The sequence below is a fragment of the Uloborus diversus genome, chromosome 2 (genome assembly GCF_026930045.1).
Source record: "Uloborus diversus isolate 005 chromosome 2, Udiv.v.3.1, whole genome shotgun sequence".
In the NCBI taxonomy this organism is placed as follows: Eukaryota; Metazoa; Arthropoda; class Arachnida; order Araneae; family Uloboridae; genus Uloborus; species Uloborus diversus.
The window spans coordinates 116,785,655-116,797,450 of NC_072732.1; the positions used below are offsets into that span (position 1 = coordinate 116,785,655).

At 32.9% G+C, this 11,796-nt stretch overlaps 1 protein-coding gene across 1 annotated transcript in view; it reads left to right on the top strand.

Annotated features, from left to right (window-relative positions):
• LOC129216004 (uncharacterized) overlaps positions 1-7,110 on the top strand; it is a 175,557-nt gene extending 168,447 nt beyond the window's left edge. Inside the window, exons 19-20 of the mRNA XM_054850141.1 lie at positions 2,593-2,688; positions 6,833-7,110. Coding sequence (XP_054706116.1) covers positions 2,593-2,688; positions 6,833-7,042 — 306 coding nt within the window. The 3' untranslated portion in view covers positions 7,043-7,110. The remainder of the gene's footprint in view (positions 1-2,592; positions 2,689-6,832) is intronic.
• The last annotated feature ends 4,686 nt before the right edge of the window (positions 7,111-11,796 follow it).

An 11,796-nucleotide genomic window follows, 5' to 3' on the forward strand; every position in this document is an offset into this window, starting at 1 on the left:
ACAGATACAAATCTTTATTTTCCCTCGGATATCCACGGATTAGGATACGGATATCCGGAACATCACTAGTTGAGTCCCGACTTATGCGAGGGAAGCGTTCCAAGACTCCTCTCGTAAGTTGAAATTTCGCATTGTGGAAAAATGTGTGCATAGAAATTTTTTAAAGCATACCAAATACTTTTAGGCACTTATAAACGCCCCTCAAACTGCTCTAAAGCATTCCTTAACCATTACAGTTTCTTCCATTAAGAACTGAACTTTTACTGCATTTAAAAAATAAAAAACTGTTATTCAACATAAAATACTTAAGATGCACAAAATGAATGACCAATGGAAATAAAAGATATAAAATAAAACAACACGGTAGACACTGCATGCAGTAAAATTAAAATTATGCACAACATAGTACTGTACAGTAGATACAGTAGCAATATTTACGAGTCAAAAAATGAGGATACTAGTGATGATTTATGCTCCAAGATCAGATCGTTATTCTTATATAATACATTTTTAAATACGCTTCACCTTTTATTTAAAACGTTTCAATTTGTGGCTACATTTCCTCTACCTGATCTTTTTATTGATCCACAATGCAAGAGCGCACGTAGCTTCCATATTCATAATTTTTACTTTGCTAGACTGCTCTGCAAGCTTCAATATTGAAACTAAGTTCTAAACTTTTACGGACATCTTTTTGTTTTGACTTTTAATTGTACATATGGAAGATTCACTGATACTTATTGTCGCGCTACCTTCGACGTTTTGTAATTGTTCAAGCATATCGAGAATCTTAGGCTTTTTAAATATTTTTAACAGAAACTTTCTTTTTCTTCACATTTTCAAACTTTAGATGAAGGTGACACTAAGGTGCCATTATTGTTATTTGATGCACTAGACTAGTTTGGCGTGGAAACTTTGGCTGTCAGTGATGCTCAAAGGGACGTAATAACATTCACGAAATTAGTATTTAGTAGCCAATAACGAAACTGATACTTCCTTCTAAAAAAAATCATGTTGTGGGTGGAAAATTTGCGTTAGCTCTAAAATTCGTTACTCGTGAAAAATTCGCGTTATACCCATTTCGCGTAAGTCGGATCCCGTTGTAGCGGGAGTCGACTATAGGTCTTGTATTGCAGATGATGTTTGGAAACTATTTACATGTGTTTTTTATACATTGATCAAAGCTTTAAGACTATGTTATGAATAAATTTTGTATGTTTCAATTTAATCTTATATTAAATTAATCAATTTAATGTTTCTTGCAGGGAATGCTATGTTTTCAATTTTGTAAGTTATGGATGAAAACTAAAATGACTGTAAATTAATAAGTTAAAAAATAATATATTTATCATTAGCGCCCATGTTGTATGATTATGCGGCATGTAAATGATCCCTAGGGTATTCATTTGACTTAGAATTCCTTAGGCAAAATTTAATTCCTAGTGCAATTTCTCATCAGAAGAGAGCCCAGGTGCCTCCATCTAGTGGAAACTGGGCGTCAAAAAAAAAAAAAAAAATACTGTGTCATGCATCAGCGCCTTAATAGTGACATATGAAAGACTGATGCATTGTAGGAGAATGCACTAGGTCTAGTTATAGCCCAGATGCCTCTTGAGAAAGGGTCTCTTATACAGCTCCATTGGAAACAAAAAAAAATATATTTTTTTAACACAAAATTAAACTAGTAATGATAGCTGATTAAGACAAGTAATTGTTCGTTACAATTTTTATATGCCAAATAAATTCATAAATGCTTATGTTAGAATATTTCAAAACCTGCTGTAATGATAAAAAAAATTCTATATTTACTTATAAATGCAAAGAAAAATTGCTTTGTCAAAAAAAAATTTCCATTCATTGCCCATTAATTCAAAGCTACTCTTAAAGCAATTTGTTCATTTATCCGCTTTCATATGTACCATAATATTCTTTGAGAGAATGATGATTAGTTCTTCAATGTCACTCGAATATTTTATCTATTTATTTGTGTTACTGAGACTTCTAACATTGTGTAGTAATTCTATTCTGTATCTGTTCATTAATTTGCAATAATGCAATTAAATTGCATTAATAATAATTGTTGTAAGCAAATCTATTCATCTAGTCAAGTTTCATTTCATATTATAAGATAGTTTTTTCCTGATTATTGGATTGAAATCATTCAGTATTATAGAAGCAACTTGATATCTCGCTTGAATGTTCAACTATTCAATTCATATTCCAGAATATGTTATTATTTCTAAGTCTGTTCTATTATTGTTCTGTTTATTTCTGTCAGTAACTTCTAAACATTTCATTTTATTTTGATCAATTTCTGAATTAATCAAATAATAATATGGAGCAGATTTCACAGTCCCTTTTAGATGTGAAAAAATTACACTTAAGAAAAAACTTTCAAAAAAAATTCTCCCTTATGATTAAAAAAATGATTTATGATTAATTGTTTAAATAAAAAAATTAAAGATTGCATATCACTAGTATTGTTTAAATAAGGACTAAATTATGTTTAGTGTACGTATGATATTATAATTTTGTTGCAGACTCATTTCTACCATATTCCTTATTCCATATAATTCTCTTTTTTTTCTACAGCACAAATTTCAAAATAAGTACTACACGTTTGAGCCAATTTCTTTTGTCCCATTTGAACCGAAACTGATTGATTTGCGACTTCTTAATAAGAAGCAGGTAATAACTAACACTTCATTTCTCACTATTTTTTATGTAACTTTTGTTTTATCCCCTCTGATGTCAATGCCTACCAAATTTCACCATTTAACTGCCCCCTTCTGCTCGGTCTCTTCTTTTTTTTTTTAATTGTTGTCTACAGAGTAAGATATATTTCTTCTACTACCCAAATTCAAAATAATAGAATACTTTTAACTTTTTGGAAAAAAGTTTATTCAAAAAGTGCAAATTCGGTATTTAAATGAATGTGCCATCTTTCTTAGACCTTAAGGTGTACATTTCTTTTTAAATATACTTAATGAAAAATAATCTTAGACAGAATAATCCAATAGTTTATAGTGATGAGAGTTTACATTGAGTCAAAAAATTAGAATATTCAAATTAAAGGGGGGGAAACATTTTCAAATGATACTTGAACGCGTCATTTTTTGTTGGATTCCGTACTTTAATCCTTTCACACAGGGATTCTACACTTATTTACATTCATCGCTTCTAACACTTTTTCCATACCCTCTTCAAAGCGGCAACAAGTTCAATTTTGTTGACAGGCACTCAGTCTTGAACCAGTCTCTTTAGATTTGATGGTTCCTGGCCAATTTAATACCAAAAATCCTCTTTCTGTTCAAAACCTACAAGTTGATTAGATGTGACACGAAGTTGAATCTTGCTGAAAGATTAAATGTTTCACTGAATGTGTCACTGCCATACCTCAAATAAAGTATCATGCAGTATTATTGATAAATAGCAGAAGTCACACATTGTTTTATTTTAAGATACATACAATCGCCCAATTCCAGCAGTTCTCATGCACCCACACACCATAAAAGATCTATCAAATTTGAGAGAATGTCTTATACAAGATATCTCATACACTTTACTTCTTAAACGCCAAACCCGAATACTTTTTTTGTTCACAGATATTTTTAAAAAAGATTCATTACTAAATATATTCTTTTCCAACCTTGTTGCCCCTGTAAGAGTCTCTTTGCTCCAGGAGAGTGGTGCATGTTTCTGCTTCATGTTTATCTTTGTTCTTACTTCGTAAGTCCACAATTGCAGTTTATGAAACCACCCAACTGTATTTGGTGTGGGCAAGATAACTATAAATTCTTTTCAACACTTATGGACGTAAGAAGCATTTTTCAACAATTTTTTTAGACAATTCACTTTAGTTTGGGTTTATCTGTGCCAGTTGTTACAGTTTTTCTTCCTTATTTGCTTCGGTAACTTTTTAGTCAGTCAGGCCTTCTATATTCCTTTAAATTCTTACATACCAAAGATTGTTGTAAAACGTTTATTTGAATTGAGTTGGATGGTTTTTTTCTAACTTTAAGCATTGATACAATACGTAACTTCGTTTTTTCCCTATTTATCACCTTGACGACCCATTTTGAACAATAAAAGGCTTTTAAAAGGGTGTAAAATTATCCGGGCGCCAAGTTTTATACTTGGAACAAACATTCGTTTCACAGGCATGCAAATATTTTCTCTACTTTTAAAAATTCACATTGAATGAATAGATTATTCTATTTTTTTGACGCATATAAAAAAGCAATGTAATTTTTAAATGTGTTAATGATTCATAAATTGTTTAAATAATATCTGCAAAGTTGTTGAAATTGATTTACCCACTTATAAATAACGTGTTTTAGTCTTTTTAATGTGCATGCGTTCATTTTTTCTGACTCAGGGACAAGTGTTCTTCAACCAGTTTATGTGTTCTATTATTTTGAGTTTGGGTTGCATAATGTAATGTATGTATTATCAACTTTGTCATTTTTTGGTCGAAAAACTTTTGTGAAGAATTGAAATAATTTTCATTATTTTCAATTATTTATTATTAGTTTTTATTCTTTACTGCAGTGGAAATTTATTAATTTAAAATAAGCTAAGACTCCAAAATTTGTATTGGAATTACTGTTTGTAATGTCTCTTTAATTCAAGATAATTTTTTATCAATTCAGTTAATCAAGTTAAATGTTTGACAAAAAATAAGTTTTTTCTCATTTAACAGAAAAACATACACTGTATTGATTATTTTGTACATTTATACAGCCAAATCCAGACCAATGAAATGTAACATTAAATTGAGGAAGTCGTTAAATCGGATATTGTATCATTAAACCAAAGTTATACTATATATGTATTTATATAGGTATGTATAAGAAAAAAAAAACTGGGCTGAAAACAGCCAAAGTGCAAAGAAAGGAAGGCTTAGCTATTGAAAACTGCTGAAAAGAAATTAGTTCATATTTTCAATATGCTTCTGATAGTCATAGTACAGTTGGCCCACGGATTATATGAAATTGACAAACATCCAGTTAAGAAGAGTCTATCTGAATGAGGGGGTAAAGTAAAATATTTGATGAGTGTGCTCCCTAAACTGCTATGTGACTCTGCTTAATTTAGAGGCTAACAAACATCTGTAAAAGCTGACATACCTGAAAAGTAACAGATTCTTCCATTTCTGCTTGTAAACTGGATATTTGTCTTTCTTTAGAGCCTTTCCCCCTTAGAACCTTAAGCAAACAATAGAAAATGTACCTGAGGAAAAAAAAAAAAAAAACTTCATATTTATTGCACAAGAAAAATAAACGAGCTGATGGTATCACATGACTTCCTTTTACACCAATTTAATGTTATTTCTCCATTATTGGCAATTTTAATGTGATTCAATTGTTAACTCTCTAAATATCACCAACAGTAGCGAAATTGAAACCAGATTTAAAAAAAAAAGAGAATCGCCAAATTTGTTGCCAAGTTGGCGACAAAACTTTGCAACCAAAAGACTGACGATATATTGCGAAGTGTCTGCTAAATTATAGCACCACTTGAGTTGCATCAAAATTAACGATTTCCCCCCAAAAAGGTGCGAAAGACCCCTTTATAAATACCCGAACGCAACCAAAAAGAGAGGTGCACAACTAGACCCCACTAGGAGTCTACGTACCAAATTTCAACTTTCTAGGACATACCGTTCTTGAGTTATGCGACATACATACATACGCACATGCATACGTACATACAGACGTCACAAGAAAACTTGTTGTTATTAACTCGGGAATTGTCAAAATGGATATTTCGAGTGTCTATATGTTCTTAGGTATATATGTACGTGTGGTCGGGTCGAAAATAAAACTCAACATTCATTTGGGGGTGAGCAAAATGAAAATTAAGGTTGATTTTTGAGTGAAATTCTTTTTTTTTTTTGCGAATACAATACTTCCTTTTTTGTAAAAGGAAGTAATATATACCTTAGAACAGGAATATAAATAATTACAGAAACTGACTATATCTTGTAGTATATAGCATTTTGAAAGTTAGTCAGTTCTAACTAATCAAATATAGCTTTGGCCGTAATTAATTCTCCTGTTGTGTGTATCTGCCTGAAGAAAATCTTAAAATAATAATTGTAGATACCAGACTTGACTTAATGCGCTAAGTTAAAAATATATAACAGCTCAATGATTGTATAAATAGCAATAAGATTTTCAGACATGTGTTTCAGAGCTACAAGAAAACTCTTTTTCAATGTCATAAAAAAAAGTTTATGGAGGAATAGACCTTTGCTAAGAGTTTTTATAAGATCAGTTCAATGCTTTGAAATTTCAGCCAGTACCTGGTTGAAATATCATATTAAAAGTTCAAACCGTTTTGTAGTGCTAATGATTTGTATAAACTAATTAATGCTAAGTATTTTTTTACTTAAGTACTTGAATTTAACAAAAGGCATTAATAATACATTAGGAGGAAAAAAAATTAAATTAGAACTTCTTTAATCTATTGCCCACGTATTTTTCTCTAAAAAAACCCTACAAAAAGTTATGCGTATTTTTTTCTTTTTAGCCTAAACATCTTTATTATAAAAATGATCTTTAATTTTCTTCTTTCTTACATAATCTCCCCCACTTAAATACAGATGTTAAATTTGATTATTCATTCCTATAGTCAGCTTACAATCCAAGTTCAGTTTTGTACATTTTAAGGTTCTTAATTTTCTTGTCAGAAAATCTATCTGAACCGAGTTCATGTGTTTTTTTCTGATGTTACTTTTGTATTATGTGCAACTACATTTTATGTAACTTGCTCAGATTCTTCTTCAGTAATCAATCAAATTATTAATATTTTGTGCATGTTCTTTTAGATAGAGTGGCTGAATTGGTATAACATGAAAACAAGGAATTCAGTTGGCTTGGAACTTCAAAGGCAAACAAGGAAAAGAGGCTTTCGTTGGTTGCTTTCAAAAACAGAATTCATTCGGATTGCTGAATGTATTAACCAAGGGTGTACTTTATTTGTGTCAAAACTATTTGTACTACTGTACAGTGTCCTAATACCAATAATGTTCTTGTAAACAATGTCTAAATATTTATTTATTAGTATTTGAATTCCTTACAAGATATTAAAGACTTTTTAAAAATGTATGGCAATTTTTTTTTTTTTTTTTTTTTTTTTTTTTTTCATTTGTGGGAAATATTTTATTGCCTTGTTGTTGTTGACATCTTTGCTAACTTGAATGATGATGCTGAGCTACTCCAGGATGTTGGGCGCTCAAAGAAACCGCAGTGTGTCTCCTCTTAAGAAACAAGTGTGTGCAAACACCATATCACTGTGAAATGCTAAAACCTTCTTTATCAAAAAGTAAAAAAATAAAGTTTGGGTTTTACATACTATTTGAGCAACTAAACTATAAACATGAAAAAGTAACTACTTTGAAGGTACAATCAAAAATAATCTGAAATATAATCCAAAAAAGAATGATTTCTTCTTGAAATCATGATTAAAGTACTCTAATTACTTGAAAAACAAAGAGTCAAGACAAAGGTGTAAATGGTCTAATCTTGTGCAAATGAAGGCTTCTTCCTTCACTGTACTGTTGTTTATTTTACATGGCCTGAATCGCGTAAGAGGGACATTCACACAATGTAACATTCAGGCAGCCTAAGGTGTCTATCGGTGAATTCTACTGTAAATTGAGGTTTAATGCTTTGGTGTTAAGAAAAAAAATCACAGATAATCCACACCTCAGTAACTTCACACGTTTTAACAGATAATCTGCAGATTATCTGCAGGAAAATAAGGGATTGTAACTATGGGATTGAATCATACTTTTTGTTTGTAAGTATTGTTATTGTTACACTGGAACTCTCATTATTCTCTTTCAAACCAACCATAGTCCTGTCGATTTAGACAATGAAAATAACAAAAATTCCGAAAAAGCCAAATTTTTTTAGAGACCTTGTGTTTACCATCACAAATAAAGTGCCAAAAGTCCCCATCGATCCCATGTGAGCTAAAAAAAGTTATTTGGGGTCAAAAGTAAAAACTTTAGGTTTTTTGGATTCTTGAAAAACGATAAGTTTTATAGAAAAGTACCTCCGACCAAAGTTGTAGATCTCAAAATTATCTATAAAAATGGTTCTTATGATTTTTTTTCTCCAAGACCAACCATTTCCCAGATATCGCATTCTATCAAAAGATATGAAGTCACTTATGGAATCCCCTCTACTCGCATGGCCTTGAATAACATCTGGCTATTCTAGAACGCGTGGTGTTCACGTACCTAGCGGTGCCCACCCCCCTAAGGGCAAGGGCGCACCCCCTCAATATCACAGAGACCCAGAAAAGCAAGCACCCCCTCAAAAAATGAAAAAAATACCTCTTGAAACAACTCCTCTAAAAATTTTTATGGCACAGATCGCTCCTAGGTGGGCACTAGAGATGAGACGGGCTCAGGCTCTAGAACCGAAAATAGGTTTCAGGCTCAGGTTCAAGCACAGATATTCAATTGCCAATCTCCATACAAATTCGAAGAAGCAAATAAACATTTTCCTACTGTGAGAAAATGACAGGAACGTTTAAATCAGTTCACTCAGTGTCAAATTTACCCCCCCTCCCCCCCCCCTCAAAAAATAAATTAATCAACGCTTATTTATAGTGTTCTTTTGTGATTACTATTGCAATATGTCATACAGTAATGCATTTGAAGTGGAGCATTTTAAGAAAATTTAGAAACTTCTGTTAATGAAAAGAAAAAACGTAACATTTTTCATTGACAGAGAGATCATGTCAGACTGTAGAAGGCTCAGTGTTTGATACAAGAAAGTTTCTTTCGGGCTCGGATTTCGGTCCAAGACAATATCACTCGGGCTCGGGCGGCCCGGGCTCTCAAAAATGAGCCTGAACTCATCTCTAGTGGGACCCCTGACGTACCTCATACCTGCTTCTTTTAGAACTAAACTAACTTTTGAAGTACTGGCCTGTTCATGTTCATCCTCACGTTGCTGCAGAGATTGAACTTTTCCGGATGTATGATTTTCTGCAACCCACGCGAATTGTGACGGACTTTTGACTTCCTAAATAATCAGCAAACTCATCACTTCTCGCGACACTTGCATCGATTAAAGTTGGCATTTCACAACTGTCCAGCACAACCGTTTCACCTTCAGTCAAAAGTTAATTGCAAATAAAGCAAAATTGACAAATTTTTTAAACATTGATCAGCACAAACAACAGAGCCCAAAATGATCCCCAAATGATTTTAACTCTGTAAAAGTTTCTTTGAAACAGCCTTAATGCTTGGTGTAAAGCGTGGCTCTAAAAAAAAAGATAGAGTTCATGTCTAAGTGTCCGCGAGGAGTGGAGGGGGGGGGGGGAGAGGTGAGAGTCTTGGGTGCTGACTGCGCCATTGATATTTTAGGATAATAATTTTTGAAGTTTTTCAGTCTCTTTTTAGGGGGCCTCGTTATTGGGGGCGCTCAACAGCATTCATGGGACGCTACGGGGTCAATTTGAAGTCAATTTTCAAAGTTTTTTTTTTGTGCTTTTATAAAAAATCTTTTGAAATGATCAAGTTCTTTTTTTTTTTTTTGATGACTTGATATGATCCATAAAATAGAGCAATAGTGTTTAAAAAATGCAACACTTTTTGTTTTTTTTTTCTTCAAAATTTGTCAAAGTGCAAAATTTTCTGGAGAAAGTTGATGCAAGTAATGGAATGGGGGGAAAGTCTAAGGCCAGCTGGGATGCCCATCCCTCCTCAAAGGCGATGGTGAACCTCTCTCAAATGCTCCCACCTTAAAATGAGATTTTAAAAAATCCTCTCAATTAACACCCTTGAAAATTTTAATAGCGTAGAATAACTTGCAATTCAGAGGAAGAGCTAAAGTCTCGAGTGACAACTGAAAGAGGTCAAACCTTTCACATCAGCCATTCAAAACTGCCACTTCTGCTAATTTCTTGAAGTACAGCAAGGTAAGTTCAAAGAACCTACACCCAGGGCCGATCCTAGGGTGTCGGCCGCCCGTGTTCAAAGACCTACTGTGCCGCCCCTGAAGAGCAATTTGCATGTTTTGACTAATACTTAATAATACCCATATAAATATTTCTTCAAATTTCTGTATCAAGTTCTAATTTAAAAAAAAAAAAAAAACAGAAGGATGCATTTACGTAAAAAGTTAGAAACTCCTTGGGTACAATTTATATCTTTGAAGAAAGTAATAGGTACCGAAATTTACTAGTCGTAAAAACGCATTTTATAGTCTGTCTTTGGTGACATCAGAAGAAAGGGGGGAGGGATCGCCCCCCAGAAAATATACGAAATTGGCGTATGAAAAATAGCTGTAATCAATCTTCGGTTGTGTTTGGTTGCAAGGACAAAAGAGTCGGGGAACATTCAAGGTCCATGCAGAAATTTTCAATATTGACGTCAAAAACTACTATTTTAGGAAATTTTTTGAGACTTGAGGGGAAAGTAATGTTGGAGCTCTTTCCTGAAATTCTTTCAAAATTGATGTCAAATTGCAGCTATTTTTTGTGACCTTAGTTTAGGAAGGATCGACGCTCTTCCCGAAAATTTTCTGAAACAGTATTGCGTGTTCAAAACTATAGTTTTGAACACGCAATTTCGGGTTATCTTTGTTGAAATTGCTGGAGGGAGGAAAATTCAGTCGTCTCCTACCGAAAGTTTTCGAAATTGAAGTTTAAAACTCAAATTTAGGCTGTCTTTGGTGACGTTAGGGGGTCTGGAATCTTTCCTCCGGTAATTTAGCGACACCTATTGTTTCAAAAACACAATTTTGGCTAGATTTGGACACGATATGGGAAACGGGAAAATATTCCGAACTGAAATATTTTTCGGAATTAAAATTAATTTTAGGTTATTTTTGTGGAGGAAGGATTTTGGGGCTCTAAAAAACCCAATTTTGTGCTATCTTTAGTGACGTTAAGGAAACCGGGAAGCTTCATAAGTTGCAAATGAGCTCAAAAGAGTATATTTATTATTACATACTTTATATTTTAATCATAGTAAAATTTTCATGTTGTGGTTTTTTTCTGTGATTCAAAAGATGACTAAAGTAAGGCTAATACAGTGTATACCGGTTAATTGAATAAACTGCATTGATAATATCAAATCGTCAAAAATAACAAAATTCAGCTTTATTGAAGCTGTTTAGAAGAAAGTTGATTCATATAAGCTGCGGCCACTGTAACAACAAGATCCGTGGGCCCCATACATCGGGAAATCACTTCAGTGATAGAAAGAGGGGACCCTCGGAGAGTGATGTAACAACAAGAAAGTTTATAGTTATTGTATTCAAGTTAAAGGACCCTGGTGCATTGGCAAGCAAATGCAGAACTATGTGGACAGAAAGCATTTCGTTGACCCTGTTCTTGTCATTTTTGCAGAAGATTTAATTCAAGTATCACACTTGTTCCTTTCAAAACTAGCTGGTTTATCAATATTGGCAGATTTAATAAACAAAATTATCTGTCATATTGGTAACTTGCTAATCAATTATTTCGGCATCACAGTGCTATGGATAAAATTGGAGTAGAAATTAGAAAATGTTCTTTGCTATTGCTTCAGAGAGAATTTGATTTAGGATTGATTGGCTGGAAGAACCTGAAAACTGGAAACAAAACATCCCATTTTTTGAAACCTGTGAAAATATATTTCTTAGTACAGTCCATGTCACAATTGTTGGAATTTTTCTGTGGGCAAATCTACTTAAAAAGTGATTAAAAATGAAATTAATCCCGGCTAATCAAATCAATCATTGTCAAAACAAGCTTTCTTCTAGAAGAATCACCGTTTAACAAGTTTGC